General features: G+C 40.2%; 1 protein-coding gene across 3 annotated transcripts in view; it reads left to right on the top strand.

Annotated features, from left to right (window-relative positions):
- uggt2 (UDP-glucose glycoprotein glucosyltransferase 2) overlaps positions 1–16,786 on the top strand; it is a 35,479-nt gene that overhangs the window by 11,939 nt on the left and 6,754 nt on the right. For all 3 annotated transcript variants that reach the window (XM_054614743.1, XM_054614741.1, XM_054614742.1), the window contains exons 22-32: positions 4–210; positions 2,911–3,042; positions 3,643–3,773; positions 4,157–4,252; positions 4,467–4,569; positions 5,943–6,022; positions 8,176–8,365; positions 8,493–8,651; positions 8,795–8,880; positions 11,543–11,627; positions 11,781–11,863. In XM_054614743.1, coding sequence (XP_054470718.1) covers positions 4–210; positions 2,911–3,042; positions 3,643–3,773; positions 4,157–4,252; positions 4,467–4,569; positions 5,943–6,022; positions 8,176–8,365; positions 8,493–8,651; positions 8,795–8,880; positions 11,543–11,627; positions 11,781–11,863 — 1,352 coding nt within the window. The remainder of the gene's footprint in view (positions 1–3; positions 211–2,910; positions 3,043–3,642; positions 3,774–4,156; positions 4,253–4,466; positions 4,570–5,942; positions 6,023–8,175; positions 8,366–8,492; positions 8,652–8,794; positions 8,881–11,542; positions 11,628–11,780; positions 11,864–16,786) is intronic.

Here is a 16,786-nt window from a genome sequence, read left to right as displayed (position 1 = left end):
CAGAAGGCCAGCCCTGGAGTGCGTGTGGGGGTGATAGATAACCCCAGCGGAAAGCCAAGAGAAGATAACACTGTGCTGTACAGGGCTATCTGGGCCTCTCTCCTCACCCAGAAGAATAAGGCTGCAGCAGAGTTTGTGCAAAAACTCTTGAGGGAGGAGAGCAGCCAGCTCCTCCAAAAGGGGACCAAGATGAAGGACTTACTGATGCAGGTAAAGGAGCGATTAAGGAATGCAGTTTTTTTTTTTGTTGTTAGATCATAGACAATCAAATTGCAAGCATTTGATTTACATTTTTTATGTTTCAAGCATTTAGATTCTGTATTTTTTGACATTACATCAAAGTAGTGAGTGGTGTGTGTTCTGTGTTTAAGGTACAGCTTTGCAAAATATTGATTTGCTGATTATATTGTGATATGAGTCTAGATGAGCCTCGTCATTATTGTATTATGTGTTCAAGGCTGCATTATGGTTACAATAATTTATTACGATAACCTTGTGTTAAAATATATTCTCAAAGCAACAGTCATCTCTATTATAGTATCACAATGGTATCATATTCATATACTTTTATATCAGTAATGAGATATTTGGTAAGCAACGAAAGTCAATGCCCAAAAATAATTTGAGCATAGCCATCTCATGTCACACATATACTTTCAATAACATCAATAATAATCAAACAGCAATGAGACTTACTGGGCCTATTTTTGAAGTTATTCATGCTCTGAACCATCAGCATGCTGTGGTGTTTTATTATTTTAACCTATGCAAACTAATAAGAGAGTAGCGTAACAAAGATGATACATATCTTTTTTTTTTTTTAAAGCATGTGTGTTCCACCTCCTGACTGAAAGAAAGGAACGGTTTACAATTTTTTTTATTCAAGCGATCAAGGCTGATTAGACCGTTACAAATTATTATCTGCTGCGTTAAACACATGAAAGCCTTTGAGCTGATGTGAATAAATCCCATATCTTGTTTCTTCTGACATTCTGACAGTAATGTGTGAGAAGACCCACTGCCAGCAAAGTAAAGAAGGAAACATAAGAAAACACAAAAGTATAGTTTGTGTGACACAAAAACTCTAAATTGACAAGTGAGATTCCATGACAGTTATTTAAAAATATTAGGGGTAGGCAATGTGGATTAGATCTTTTGTCATGGTATGCGTGATTTTATGTTACCATGTTAATATATATTATGGAAAAGTTCGTTTTTCTGTAGACAATTGATACATTATTTAGAAATAAAATAAACAGATGGAAATATCTGTGTAGTACAGAACCTGAGGTGCTTCATCACACTGCTGCAAAATCCTATAAATCCACTAGTGCCATAAAACAGTCCCGCTCACTGATTTGCAACACTGCCTGCCATGGACTAATACAACAAGGGATGTTAAAGGGACAGCTACCTAAATATAAATATTATGTCAAAAGCTTACAGCTAGTACAAATTTATTTTGCCTTATGGTATATAGCGTCATATTATTCAACCCTAAAAAGAAATGCAGGCCCACAGAATGCGTGTTATGGTGTTTAAAGTAATTAATACATTTGTTGGGGTTTGATTATTTGATTGTTTGGTTATTTGTTTTTAGGTCGATTCCTTTGAAAAGTGTATCTGTGAAATTTCTCTCAAGAAAAATGTGAAGAATGTTACACAACACTGATGATATAATTGATAACTTTTAAGGCAGATTTGATGAGCATGATGGCAAAAAAAAAAAGGTTGGATATAACCACTCGGCTAGATATGTCTGTCACTGCTTTCTTGATTCAAGTGCAGAGTCGGGGAAAACGGTGATTGATGAGCCCATCTTCTTGTTCCCCTCCTGAACATCAACAAACAGTATACATTTAGAGCACGCATGATGCTCCACAGCCTGTGGGTGCCAAGGCAAGCGCCCTACTCACTGTCAGTTCCACTTGATCTGTCACAGAGGCCAGCACAATGCGGGCTACACACGCTGAATCTTTAACTTAACAGAGCTGGTGGATAACTGGTCTCCAGGAGCTGATATATAGCCGAGCTCCTTGCCCACCGTTCATGGTTGTGTAAGCCACATGTGTTCAGCCGAGCCTGACCATCACTCTGCTGCTGTAAGCAGTCTACAGCCACTAGTGTTCTCCATCCTGTAGTGTGCAGTATACACCCACTCAGCATTACACACAAGAAAATAAATTCTCAGGCACTAATCAACAAATTAGCTGACAGGAGAGCTCCCATCTCTTCCATCAGGGATAGGTCCTACAGCACAAGTTACATTTGGGAATGACGAACCATAACATACTGCTCTTCAATTACACCAACCTTAAACAATGGTGAGAGAACAGGCTGTAAATAGCGATGGGAAGATGGGTAGGAGGGGGCTGTGTGAGTTGAGACCCAGAGTCGAGGGATATGAGTTTATTATTGGCTGCCAGACAGACTTGCTGACTGGATTGTGCTGACATTATTGCTATTTCACCTGTTCTCCTGAGGAGAGATGTTGGAGAAACTAATAACCTGACTCCACAACTCCGCACTCCCACACCAAATTTGTTATAGACAAAAATGGCCGAGGCTTAATTAACAGGTTGGTGTATTAATTACAAATTGATTAATCTAATTTTCACACGTGCATTTCTGACAGCTCGCTCTTCTGGCTGAAATAATTCATGTTTGAAAACTGCAGTGATTGCACTGATGCAAGGCATCAATGATGATGTGGATAAATTGTTTGCCTCACATACATCATTTCCTTACCCAATGCATCACTCCGTTTTTGTTTTGGACAGGCTGTAAAGGGAGAAAGGTCCTTGAGCTAGTCTATTGGATCTTGCTGTACAACGCAAATTCAAATGTGAGCCAACAATGCAATCAGTTTATCCAACATCCTTAACAAACTTGTGTTATATTCTGTTCTAGGGCATGGACAAAGATGCCTTTGAGAAAAAGTTCAACACCCTGGAGTTGGATTTTATTCGTAGTCAGCAGCTGTTTTGTCATGATGTCCTGAAACTGAGTCCTGGACAGCAGGCAGTGATCAGCAACGGCAGAGTAAGTGGGCTTCAACGTCATTTCAGAATATTGATCCATGGATATATGCATAAAAAGTATATCTGACCACAATATGTTGTCAGAAAGGTAAAGCCTTGGTTAAATGTTGCTGCTATTGTTTGGTACAGTGGAGTAGGCTCCTCTAAGCTTCTGCAATTTAGAGAGTTTTCCCTCTTGTGTTTTTTAAGAGCTCCCTTTGTTCCGTCAAATCAGCATGAATGTTTCTTAAAGGTCGCAGGTGGCACAAACTGCGATCCGCCTGTGTGTCTGTGGGAGTGTGTGTATGTGTGTACAGAGCTGATGACTGATGTCTGAGCAGCAGTGATGCTGACAGCCACGGATGAAGAGGCCAGCCTCTCAGATGGCAGTAACAATTAATATCATTTCACATTCCTCTGATGCAGTGGCACGACTCCCAAAATAGAAAAGGAGGAAAACACAGGCCCCCGTCCCAGAAAACCATGACTTAAAGTGAATCAAACACTGTGTTACCATCACAAAACGGTTTAGACTCCCTTGGCAAGTAGTAAACAATGTAAAACATGCTGAGATAAGAAATGGAAAAGTCGTGTTCTGACTGCATTATTGTCTTTATTTTAGATCCTCGGTCCATTTGAAGAGCAGGAAGAATTCACTGTGGAGGATTTCCAGCTGCTGGAGAAGATTACACTGAGCGGTTCTGCAGAGAAAGTCAAAGCCAAAGTTAAACTGATGGGGATGAAAGCAAAGCAGTATGTTTGTGTTTTTCTCTTTTGTTATGGAAGAGAAACTGCCTCTTTCTTTCCCTGTCTGCGATAAACCTTATTAGCCATCCCTGATTAAATGATAATGACAATAATTGTTATAATCTGTAATACATTTTAACACTTTCATCTTTGTGACTATTTAGTCTTGTTTTAAAAGGATCTATCGAAGAATACTTGTAGTTTCCTCCCAAAAAATCTCAAAAATCATCATGTGTTCTGTTTCTAGTTCCAGTAGCCTTAACTGATTTATGAGGCTACCTTGTTAACAGCTTGACTTCATTTTATGTTAGCTCCTCTGTTTGACATTGCTCCTAACAGGCAGCATTAATAAATGACGGACTGACCCCGCCACACCTCTTTCCCCTTAGCGCCAGTGACTTAGTCATGAAAGTTGATGCCCTCCTAAGTGCAGCACCGAAAGGAGAGGTCAGGAGAGATGTCCACTTTATCAAAGACACCCACAGGTAAGCAACGTTCTTTCCTCCTCTGTTTACTGTCCTTTTGGCTCTGCAGTTTCAAAGAGAACTGTTTACTTATGTTATAATAGATCAGATAATTGCTACACCATCGTGTCAGGCAGTGCAGAAAGGCAAATCTTTTGATTTGCAGTTCTGCTGAATAAGGGTTGTTTAACCTTGTGTTGCTAAATGTGCTTTGGTGTGCTGTTCTCCTCCTCAGTGTGCTGCATCTCTCCCCACGTGAAAACGAGGTTTTCTATGATGTTGTGGCCATCGTTGATCCCCTCACTAGGGAGGCACAGAAGATGTCCCCTCTACTGATAGTAAGCTCTATTCTTCTCCTCTCCATCGATTACTTATACAACAGGGACACTTTAAAATCACTTTCACTCAAAGGAAGAGTACAGAAACGCATAGCTTGGCAGTGTGCAAGAGTTCAGATAGAATTTTTTTCTTTTTTTCTATCATCACATGATGCTATTGTCACATTTTCATGGTTATTGGGGCCCGAGCACCAACGAAGTGGCAGCGGAGGATCTATTGTTCTTCTAATGTTTATCATTATTATTCTCATATGTCTTTGAGCGCAAAAACGAGGTGCTTGGGCTACTGGTCAACTCTTGAAATTTGGCCCACCATTCAAGCTTGGCAAAAGTAGCCGTTTGATTTGGGTCTCAAGATCAAGTTATGACAAATTAGCTATATAGCGCCCCCTTTTGAGTAGCCCCAACATTGCGTTTCACCTAGCTGGATGAAATTTGGTACTTTAACGGACTCCTCCTTAAGATTTAGCCTGATTGACTTCAAATTCGGTCAGTATGATCCTGAGACCTTTGCAGTAAAAATGTATCAAAAGATCAAAATGTTATTGAACTATGTACCTGAGGCGTGCAGGCAAAAAAACACCAGACGCCAAGAAACAGGAAGTTGTTGTGACTCTAAATTTCTAATGCCTCATACCATTTCCACCCTAAAGATATCTACATGACAATGGAAAATCATAGTCATAGCGCCACCTATTGGCAACAGGAAGGTACAGGTGGTGTACTTTTACATCCTCTTTGTGAGCTTAAACAAGTATACTTATTTATTTCAGGTTATTTAGAAACAGTTTCTTTAGTGGGCCAACTTTGACTGAATTCCAATCGCTGTCTGCAGCATCTTGCAGAAGGCTTGCTGTGGTGAAAAATTTGACTTGGGTGAATATGAAAATATGACTCATCATGCCTTTACAGACAGCCACCTTCAGTAGCTGTTGTTTTCAGTGTACACTTCTCAGGAATGTACTGTAGTCTGCGGTGGAAGTTATGATGAGAGCACCTAAGCTTATTTTAAGGCAGGCAATGTGGTCATTAACACTGGTTTATTACGTTTTGCCACTGTTATATGATATAAATGATATTATGTAAGAATATATCAATCAATGAATCAGTTAATAAAGCTTTACCTTTATAGCACCTTTCAAACAAATCAAATGCAATTCTAAGTGTTTTACAAATGGATGTGCTTTGTCACTTGAGAGCCTCTAAAAAATCCGTAGGATAAGAGTAACAGGCAGTGATACTATAAGCTGCCTTCAGTCCTTTTGTTCAGTGAAAGGCTCATCCGAGTCTTGTAACTCTCTGCTGGGCTGGGCTGGGCTTTACTTTGCTCCTGTTTTTCTATAACTGGGTCTCTTCCTTTGTGACTCCTGCAGGTGCTCAGTCAAGTGGTCAATGTGAGACTGCAGGTGTTTATGAATTGCAGGGCCAAGTTGTCCGAGATGCCCCTCAAGAGGTAAGCTCCTGCTCCAACAGTAATTAAATTTTCCTGTTTGGCTTGTTTGTGTATCCTCCGACCGCTGCAGACTTAGCATCTCTGCCTGGCTCCTTCCCTTTGTAAGATTAGACTGCACAGATGCAATCTGCTTAATAACACCTCCTTATTGCTTTGGGCCTCCCCTTACATCCCTAGGCAAATTGCTTACAGCTTCCATTGTTGCAGTTCAAGACGTGGAGTAAAAAACAAAACAAAATGATTAATTAAAACAACAAATGAAAAGTTTAAATTGTCCATTAACATTCACACTACTGAGTGAATGTTAGTCATTATGTAATTTGGGTGGTTTTCTTTTTTCAATTTGTTCCATAATCGGTTGAGTCACTTGTAGTGCTGGTATACTGAAATGAATTTTTTTCAATACCAAATGAGAGAACATTTCCAGGATGTTTACCCACACTTTGAAGCAGGCGTCAACGTCCAGTGCCAAGAAGTGAAGCCAATGCAGAAGTGACATACATCTATATTCTTTCTAAAGGCCATCAGGAGGTGACTCCTCTAGTTAGAAAAAGAACCCCAATTGTATTGGATCGAATGAGAAATTACCATTTTTTCTTACTTAATTTATTACCTCAGTAAACATTGTAATCATTCTGTACTTAGCTCCACCTTCTAATGTCACTTCTGGTTGCAAAAAATCAAGATAGTGATGGTCAAAACCCAAGATGGTTATGAAATCCCAGTGACTACAGCCATTTGTTATATATACATACAGTTTATGCTTTTCATAGGATTTTGCGACATCAAACGATGAAGTTCGAGATTGCAACAACTGAAACTTCTTCTGTTTGCCAAGATTGTAGGAGAACTACTATGGCTTACGCAAAAATGCAAAAGGCCCCTTTAGGAACCGGTATTTGGTTTGTCTGTTCTGGGCTACTTTAGAAACAGGCAGTGCAACATGGCGGACTCCTTGAAGAGGACCCGCTTTGTGTGTAGATATAAAAGGCTCATTCTAAGGTAACAAAAACATAACAATTCTTATTTTCAGGTTATTATACACTAAATAAACCATACTTATTAATATGATAATCAATTTCAGTCTATAGATTCTGCTGATTTTATTAAAAAAAACATTAAGAGAAATGGGACAATGCAGCTTTCTTCTATTATTAGATCTCACAAATATCCTGATAATAGGGTGACTATAAGTTTTGTCATCATAAAGTTGAAACTTCCCTGCTTGATGTGCATTGTAGAACAATAAGCTTGGTAATCCTAAAGCTCATCCCTGGAGACACTGCTTTCAGTGGCCACGCATGAATCCTATTCTACAACAGTGGGTTCATTTCATTCACTGTTATCCTTCTCCTAGTGGTCAGACCACAGCAGAGACCACAGGACTGCTCATCTTTCTCTCACGTTTCTTTGCGGGAAGAATTGGTCATCTCACAAATTACAAGCAATCCGATGAAGATTACGTGTCCCCTGGTGTACTGGGTTTTCTTCTTTACTACAACTTTTCCCTCACCACTTTCCTGTGTTGTGGTAGCAGCTTCCATCCCACCATGGAGCTAGCAGCCCGTCTGTAACTGCAGTGTTCGGGTCCACAGAAACATAGCTGCTGTGGCACGAATTGACATTTGAGAAATCGACTTGGGAAAAAAAGAATGCAATAAAATATAATCAATTAGCATTGTTAATGTTTATCATCTGCCACGTTGTCTACACCTATAGTGACTCCTTGCTGTCAACGAGTGCACTTAAGAAAAGTAATTAGGTCTGTGACAGCTCTGAGTAAAAAAACGAAGAAAGGGGAAATTTCTGGTGCACAGACTAGCACACACATTTCTATTATTGTTCGGGCAGGAACACTGGCAGTAATGGTATTAAATTCTTTATTTTGAGGAGATTGCATATACCCAGCTGTCACAACAGAGCCCATCTCTCCTGTTCTACAAAGGAGACTATTGCACAACATGTCATCATTTTGGTTCTTTCTGAAGAGGACTGCGTTTGTTGTGGATGTAATTGTTGACTCCAGTAGTAAAAAGTCCTGCAGCATATCCACCATCTCAGAACTTAGAATTATCTCCAAATTGTTTGAATTTGACATTATTTGTTGTGCAAGTACATACATTGTGATCATTCCTGTTTGTCTGTCTTCCCAGCTTTTACCGTTTTGTCTTGGAGTCTGATGTGAATTTCTTGGCCAACAACACAGTGTCTCCAGGACCAGTTGCCCGGTTCATGGAGCTCCCGGAATCTCCTCTTCTCACCCTAAATATGATCACACCAGAGAGCTGGATGGTGCAGGCTGTCAGCAGCCCCCACGACCTGGATAACATCCACCTGCAGGAGGTATCTCACTTCTTACTCACTTCTTCTAGCAATCTTATCCTTCATGCCTGTTAATTAGGGGTGTGGTGCATCCCACCAATCACTCCCCTCTGTTCTGTGTCCTCTGTAATCTGTGGTTTCACTCCAGGTGAACGGGGTTGTGACAGCAGAGTATGAGCTGGAGCACCTTCTGCTGGAGGGCCACTGCTTTGACCTGTCAACTGGCCAGCCTCCCCGTGGACTGCAGTTTACCCTGGGCGTGAGTCGGGACCCGCTCATGTATGATACTATCGTCATGGCTAACCTGGTCAGTAGCCTTATTAATACTGGAGTTACTAGTAAACGTTTTTTTACTTTGTAAGTTTGGAACAGAAATTGTCTGGTGCCAGGGTTGTGTGAATTGAATGCTTCCAGTAAATACCCAGACTCCTGCTGTTTCAATCACAACAGGGATATTTCCAGCTGAAAGCCAATCCTGGTGCCTGGATCCTCAAATTACGTAAAGGGAGATCGGAGGATATCTATCAGGTTCTCACGTGAGTATTCCCCATTCTCAACAGACTATTTTTAATGCCATTTTGCTAATTTCCCAACTCATTCATTATGGGCATTAATATATAAATAAAAACAAAAAAAAAACCGAAGGTAATGATGCTAATTAAACGGCTTCATCTGTAGCTCAGCATGAAGGCTGTTTTCAGCTACCACTCCGTTTCATACCAGTAACTATGAAACCCATCACTATGGTAACGTAGAGAGCTGCTGACACTGTAGCAGTTCAAGGTTTTGATGAGTACAGGGAGTTCTGCTCGCTACAGAGGGGAGAAAGACAAGTAGGAGGAGAGGGATGCTCTTAAAGAGAAGACGGAGTGGAGGGATGATTCAGCTGGTCACCTGCAAAGCAATCCAACCCAGACAGCAAAATATCAGCAGCAGAATGTGTTTTAGTTTGGACGGCGTAGGTGTCAAAAGCTCCATATACTAGACGGAGTGCGTTGGCGTTGTCTAATTTCCCCGGACAAAGAGAAACAGTATTGTGCTTTGGTTGCTTTGATGCATTTTCAAACAAAACTATAATTTCCCTTGCCTTGTATTCTTTAATTCTGCACTTATACTTTAATTAAAAATGTACTCTGGTGCTTCCTACTATGATCTAAAAGAAAACAAACACATTTTTATTTTAGAATTGGACTCCTAGCTCATCAAATCATTCTACTTAACATAAAAAAAGGATATAATAATCCATTATTACACAAGTTGGGATAATGGCTCAAATCCCAACCATTCATACGAGTCTGCATGGTCAGCTGTAGTACATCATATTAGTTGTCCTTACAATCACAGATATCGTGCTCTCTGGCTATCCTCACATAAGATTTAGGACACATACAGCCCTCGGTTCCTCTGGAATCATATCAGACACCTAAGATTTATTCCCCAATCCTCCAGGTGAAGCTAAGAGGTGATGTCATTTTTCACCTTGGCAGTGTCATTATTCTTGTGGTTAGCGGCACTCTACTCCGGTTAGGTGGCCGATCAGAGTCTAGTGGGAGTGCCTGTGCTCTCCATACCCCGAACATGCGTTTTCCACCCTGTGCTGCCACTGCGTCTCGCCCTGACAGCGATGAATGAGATGGCCAGCTCTCTTCTTCTCAGAGCAGGGATGCAGATTGATCTCTGGTGCTTTCTAACACAAGCCCCTAAAGGCTGAGTTGCATCACGGACAGCAGAGGGAGCAAAACACGAGCAGCACTTTGGGCCCCATGAAGAGGGAGCATTTATCATAGTGATAAGGTTAGTTTTTTGCCTTGAGTAAGCGCCGGGGTCGTAATGGCTCGCTGTGCATCGTGGCCTATTGCTCATCTCTTCCTGAAGTGCGTCCCTGGGGTTTCACCAGGAGACCCTGCAGATCCTGCCTCCCAAAACACATTCTCCATTGGGCAAATCCGTCCTAAAACAATTACAGTGAAAGGTCAGTGTTATGTAAATCAATACTGTGCAGTGTTTCTCATTAAATCTACCAGTGTATATACACCATGGTTGGGAAGTATTGATAGATAAAATAATGGTAAGGTGATTCTTAATGATGATGGAGGGTAATCACTGTGATCACTGGCAGCTGTCCCAGTATCCGCTTTTAAGTGACTGTCTGTCAGTGGTCTGTCCATTAGCTGCTGTTGAATACTTCAGGAAATTAGCCTTTACTGCCTTTATTCCTGCGGGGTTGTCATGGCTAAAACATGTGATCCAAACTCAGTCGCACACTCAAATATTGTATTTCACTCAAGCACTCTATTAAAACGGAAATCTGAGATTGATTGGTTCAGTAGTTCTGTAAGTGCTTATATAATAATGTTCAAGCATTTTAATAAGTGGTAATATAGATATTTGCATAAATGAACTAATGTACATTATGTAGGTAGTCAGCTGTGTCACACTGAAATATCTAAAAACTTGCCTGCAGCATCAGTTGGTTTTAGATGAAAATTGTTCTGACCCTTGTTCTTCACTTAGACCGCTAAACACAGTCTGTCCCTGGCTCGTGAAGTACTTACCAAAGATTATCTCCAAAGATCTTCTTTTTCCTTCCTTTTATTGATCAAAAATATCAACTGTACATTTGATAATCATGTTGACATAACTTTTGTGGTTTCAGCTGGACTATAAATTGTATAGTTTAGTAAAAAAGCTGTTTGCTATTACATATCTTAAAGTTGTATGATGTATAACACCACAGTCAATTGAACTTTGTTATCCAGACAGCACTGATGGTTATCCATAGCCAATTAGTTGGCTTGATTAAATCTACTACTGAGTTATTGTTCAGAAGATTTTAAAAGACACTTCAAAAACAAAAAATTGTTTTGTGTGGCTTAGTCTTATATCTGGGTTTAATATAAAGACTATGGTCTAATCAGTACCTCTTTTAGAGTCTAGGTCACATATTAATAATGCTGAATCATCTACTAAAATGTGTAGAATGCTGAAAATGGTTCATGATGAATGAGGAATTAAAGACTATCAATATATTGTCATATTGCTTTTATTCTCCAGTCTGTTGATACATTTCAGTCACCAAATGGGGCTCCACCTGTGTTGGACCAACTAGCTGCGGATCCATTGTCCAGATTTCACAATCATTTGATTTTCATTCTCAGTGACAGTAACCACTTTCACACTCTTTATCCACTTTTTCAGGCATGATGGAACCGATTCCCCTGCAGATTCTGGTGATGTCATTGTTGTTCTGAACAGTTTCCACAGTAAAATCATCAAAGTCAGAGTAAGTTTGTTTGTCAAGACATTTTTAAAGTATATTATATTTCTCATGGCACTGGACATTATTCAGCGTACAGTGAAATGCCCCTAAACAGGTCCCAAATGTAGGATTTGACAATGAAATCACCACCGTTTTGTGTCTCCTTTCTCATTGTAGGTGCAGAAAAAGGCAGAGAAGATCAATGAGGATCTGTTAAGTGAAAATAGTGAAAGCAAAGGCATATGGGACTCTATAGCAAGGTGTGTAATCGATTCTCACATACAGCCAACATTTGATTGGTTTCGGTAGGTTTGAAACCCTCCCTCAGCTTACTGACAGTAACAACTGTGAGCTCATTGATCGGTGGGTTTGCTGATGTGCCTTCTGTTTATCAATTACACATTGTGGTTTCAGGAGATCTTACACCCCCCCACGATCCAGACTGCATTATTATGCTGTAAGATCTAGTCTTGCAAAAAATATGTGCTTCTGTAGGTATGTGTGTGTGTGCATTTGTGGGTTTCCCCGACACTTCCTAACTGTGTGATCCTGTCTCCTCACTTAATGCTTGCTGTGTGAAGTGTTTGGAGCACTTTTGAGAAAAGGTAGGCAGTGTTGCTGCAACTCATTTAACACCTAAAACGTCTTCATAATCATTAGCATGCAGTGGTTTTGGATGCTTTTTTTGGCTTAATGAGATATTCTAACAGGATATGGTAATCATATAGCGCTGTGTTTGAATATGGTGTTACATTTTCATGTTTTATTTTGCATTCATTCATTTATTTATGTGGTCATACATATACAATGTTTTAAAACTGTAGTGTGAATGTCGCAGAAAGAACCGCGCTCTTTGATTTCATCATCAGCCGTGATGTGTTGCTGACAGTAATGGGTATTGTGGGGTAGCTGTAGTGTCGTTGTTGATCTCTCTTTGTCTCAAGATCACTTTTTGAAGGTCTGTTCTTGGAATCCACCTTTTTACTATGTCATGTCTCGGTCTCAGACAAAGAGGACTCAGGATTTTATTTCAAGACCATGACTACGTTTGATTTATTTATTTACATCATTCTTATCAACATCATGGTTGGCAATAACGACATTTTAGACACCCCTGTATAAGCTGCCTCTGCTGTGACCAAGGAAAAATAAGAAGCTGAAATTACATGGACTGATAAAACGATTTAGGATTGAAAGTAATCGTAAGACTCTTTCCCATTGCATACTTGCATTTGAGTAATGAAAATACTCTTCATTAAAAGGTTAAATATACGATTGAATAGAATGGTTTCAAGAGACATAACAGATCCTTAAGTGACTTTGATAGATGCATTTAAAATGTCATCAAATTTGACTGCATTTGGAGAAAGGATTGAACTTTATTATGGCATGATTACATCATATCCTCCTTTCAAAACAAGGGTACATAAATCTCAAGACTTAAAAGCCACTTATCCTGTTGAGCAAAAAAGACTATAGCCATACAGTAATTCCCAAACTGTGCCTAAATATTCTACATCAACTTAAATAAACATACTCTAGAGAGTATAACCGTAACATTCCCACTCAGTCCTATTTACATCCAGTCAAGGCAGCTGATGTTGGTTACAAAGTAAGGATGTCTTTATTCCCTTTACCTCATTTGTAGCCTCAGAATGCTTTGAGGGGTTTGGTGTAGAGGGCGGGACTGAAGACAATGTATTGATCTGACACGTCTGAAGAATTAGGGAGGTGGATCCAAGCATTAGCAAGTCTAATTGACAGAGTTGTTACAAATTCTCTCATCTTTAAAAGAGACTCTTATCTCTGTAGAGTAATAATGAGCATGAGTGAAAATAGATTGGTTTTCCTATTCTTTCTTTCTCTCTGAGTTGCTCTCCAATGTTTTGTGACCTTTTTTTCCTTCTGAGCATTCTCTCTTTCTCTCTTCTTTGTCGGTGGCTGGGCGGAAGATGAAGGGACGTTTTTCCCTCCTGCCACTCTCAGCCCGGGGAACTTTTGAGGGTTTAATGTCCTTTTTTATGCTGCGCTGAGGGATCAGAAAACTTCAGGGCCACACAGGGTGCGGGGGAGCATCAGCGGCTTTGCTACCTGAGGGAGTTATTTAGGTTTTCATTGAGGGTGCAGTAAAAGTCAGCTCTCCACAAGTAGTCATAAGACCTTGGAGAGTGTAGGACTCTCTCCAGATTAAATCCAGGTAAAAGGCAGGTTTATTCCATAACATGTATTTGTTATGTTCTTACTGTATGAGATTTGAGCCCATAATGGTTTTGTCCGTGGCTTTTTGTCAAAAGAAAACAATGACAACATATTGTCGCTCAGAAGATGAACTGAGTTGTAAGTTATTGTGATGAAGATGCTTTCCATGGTGGAGAAACTGGTTGTGGTTTTGTCTGTGATGGTATGCCGTTGGGGTAAAGTGTTTGTAGTTGTGTTGATGGCTACAGTGTGGGGAAGGAATGAAGGGGTGAGTTCTTTATTTATTTACATGCAGTGAAGCTGGTTTCCTTTTGTGGACATGTTTTTTTATGATTAAAATATATGTATATATTATTTTGCAATCCCAAACTCACTGGTCTCTCATCAGTTGCTCTCAGTGGAGTGATGCTTATCCAATTATGACCTGTTGTTATGACTTAACTTTAGTTTTTTTGGGGCTTCATACTGTAGACTGAATGACCAGTACTGTCCCCAGACTTTGTCTCCTAATAGACTGTTTATTTTCCCCTATGAATAATGGAAAACATGGGAAACTAAGGTGCAAGTTAGAGTTATTCTTTACAGTACACATGTACTATACATCAACTATCTGTCTTACTTTCTGCTCATGGGCACACATATGGTTTTTGTCTTTTGATGATCTCCTCACAGATGTTAGAGAATGATTCTGCTCTATCTGCAGAGTTGGAGGGAAAAAACCGAAGTAGAATTTTTTTTTCCCGATTGGTGTTGTCCACTGCTCAGGATTTACCCAGAGCTTTGTGGATCCTTCCAGAGGTCCAGATTATCTCGAGTGAGTCAGCCAAACACGCTCTCACCTGACCCTCTAAAGCTGCTTATCAGGGGGGCCCGACTGTAGTGCTGGAGGCCCTTCCTAACGGCTGGCTTAGTCATGGCAGGCAGTCGGTATCCCCAGACCCTACAGATGTGTGTATGGTGACTCCTCAAAAGCCAACTGAGAAGAGAGAGACAAATTCACTAAACACTACAGTACAGAATACGAAATGGTTGTCTGTGGGCGTCCGTTGAGTTTGTGTCGTACAGATAAGACTTGCTTACCAGCCAGCCTCCTGTATGTGTGTGTCAGAGCTGGTTTTAGAGGACATGTAGAGACAGACTGTAGGCTCCCTCCACTCCCTTCACACCTCTCTCTCACTCACCGGTGTCTTCCTGGAGCCTCGGGGCCGAGGCTGTGGTTTTGATTTGAGTGTGGGAGAGACACCTCATCAGCAGTCTGTTACAGACAAGGACACACAGTTTGACTGCAGACACATCAACCCTCCAGCACAAGTCCTGATTCTTGTCCGCTAAATGTTCCTTTCATCATGAGCCACAGCTCTTCAATAAGAGTGAGGGTTTGGAGCATCGTTGTTAGTATCTCAACAGAAAAACATTTCAAATGTCGATTTAGATTCTTGCTAACACTTACCTCCTTACATAAATGTATTCTGAAGGTTAATGAACTGATTTGATAGGCGCTATCTTTGAGCTCGCTAGTTGTATAAGTGAGGCTTTGGGCTATTTTTTTCCCTGGGGAGCAGTGAAGTGTTTTGAAGTGTCGAAAGAGCACTGTGCAAGGCATACCTATGTTGTGTTCTATTTTCATCACTGTAATTAACCAAAAGCACCCATATTACACTCTAATACAACTTAATTTTTGCTTTATAAATGAAAATTTAAATTGGAGTCAATCATTTTTCTGAAAATCAACCAATCAATTAATTGATCAACAGTTACATCACCAGTTTATGCAGTGCAAATGAACAGGGTTGGAGACGGTAACATCTGTGAGACACACATACACGGTTCATTCAGTTACATGAAACAATGTCGACAGTTTAAAACTTCTCTCTCCTCTAATACCTTAAGTCCCTCAGGGTGATCCATTGTTTGCATCTTCATTCTCTGTATCTTCATCAAACAACACCCGGTTACCAGGGCAACAGGCAGCGTGTGTCTTAAGGGTCAGGCAAAATAGTGCCTGAAGCATCACATTTTTAATTGCGTTGGGATGTGTAAGACCAGAGTCATGACTATTCATCAATGTTTTGGTTATATTATGTAACCACATCAACCATCATTGACCACATTTTTCTTTAACCTTTATATATTCATCGTACAGGACAGTATTAAATATGAATTTAAAAGAAACCGAATGGGCTTCTGTACATTAACTAACTCTGCACATTCAACCAGAGAATATTAGTCTCAGGAAAGCTCCTCCAGACTTTCTGCACCATTACCACACTGTCAGTATGTTATGGTGGGGGGAGCACTGCTTTACCAACCCCTAACACAATTACTTCTACTGTATGACGATGCATTTTTGCAATTTACATCCCCTGTTACTCCTGGTGCAGCACATGCATCCGGCCATGAAACCTGTGTGGAAATATGGTGGACTGTGTGTGTGTGTGTGTGTGTGTGTGTGTGTGTGTGTGTGTGTGTGTGTGTGTGTGTGTGTGTGTGTGTGTGTGTGTGTGTGTGTGTGTGTGTGTGTGTGTGTGTGTGTGTGTGTGTGGATAGTGCACTTGACTGCGCTTTGCACTCTGTAGTTTGATTCACAAATGGTGCCTGAATTGTTTATTTCATCTCTACTTAGTGAAAGCTTTGATGCCATGACATTATACTCCCATTTAAAAAATGAATTAGTGCTTCTCTGGTTAGCTGTTAAGAGATTTGATTCTAACTAATCATTTCAGATTATTTTCTTCATATAATGGGCTCTCTATTAGCTAATTGGGGAAATAAGAAGTTCAATTATTACGGCTGCTTTAACTGTGTCTGGTCTAATACAATAATTGTGTAAGTTCTCTAGAGGAGTTCCAGCTGGAGAACTAACATCAAATCACTTCAAAATCATTGCTTTCGGTTATCATCCATTCATTTAAATGAGGCACCTCAGTTTGCTGCACAGTATTGCATGGTGTGTTTAAAAAGTGTTTTTCTGCTGAGCAACAACA

This window comes from Anoplopoma fimbria, chromosome 16, assembly GCF_027596085.1.
Source record: "Anoplopoma fimbria isolate UVic2021 breed Golden Eagle Sablefish chromosome 16, Afim_UVic_2022, whole genome shotgun sequence".
Taxonomy (NCBI): domain Eukaryota; kingdom Metazoa; phylum Chordata; class Actinopteri; order Perciformes; family Anoplopomatidae; genus Anoplopoma; species Anoplopoma fimbria.
Note: the sequence above shows the minus strand (reverse complement) of the source record. Positions and strands in the feature narration are given on the sequence as shown.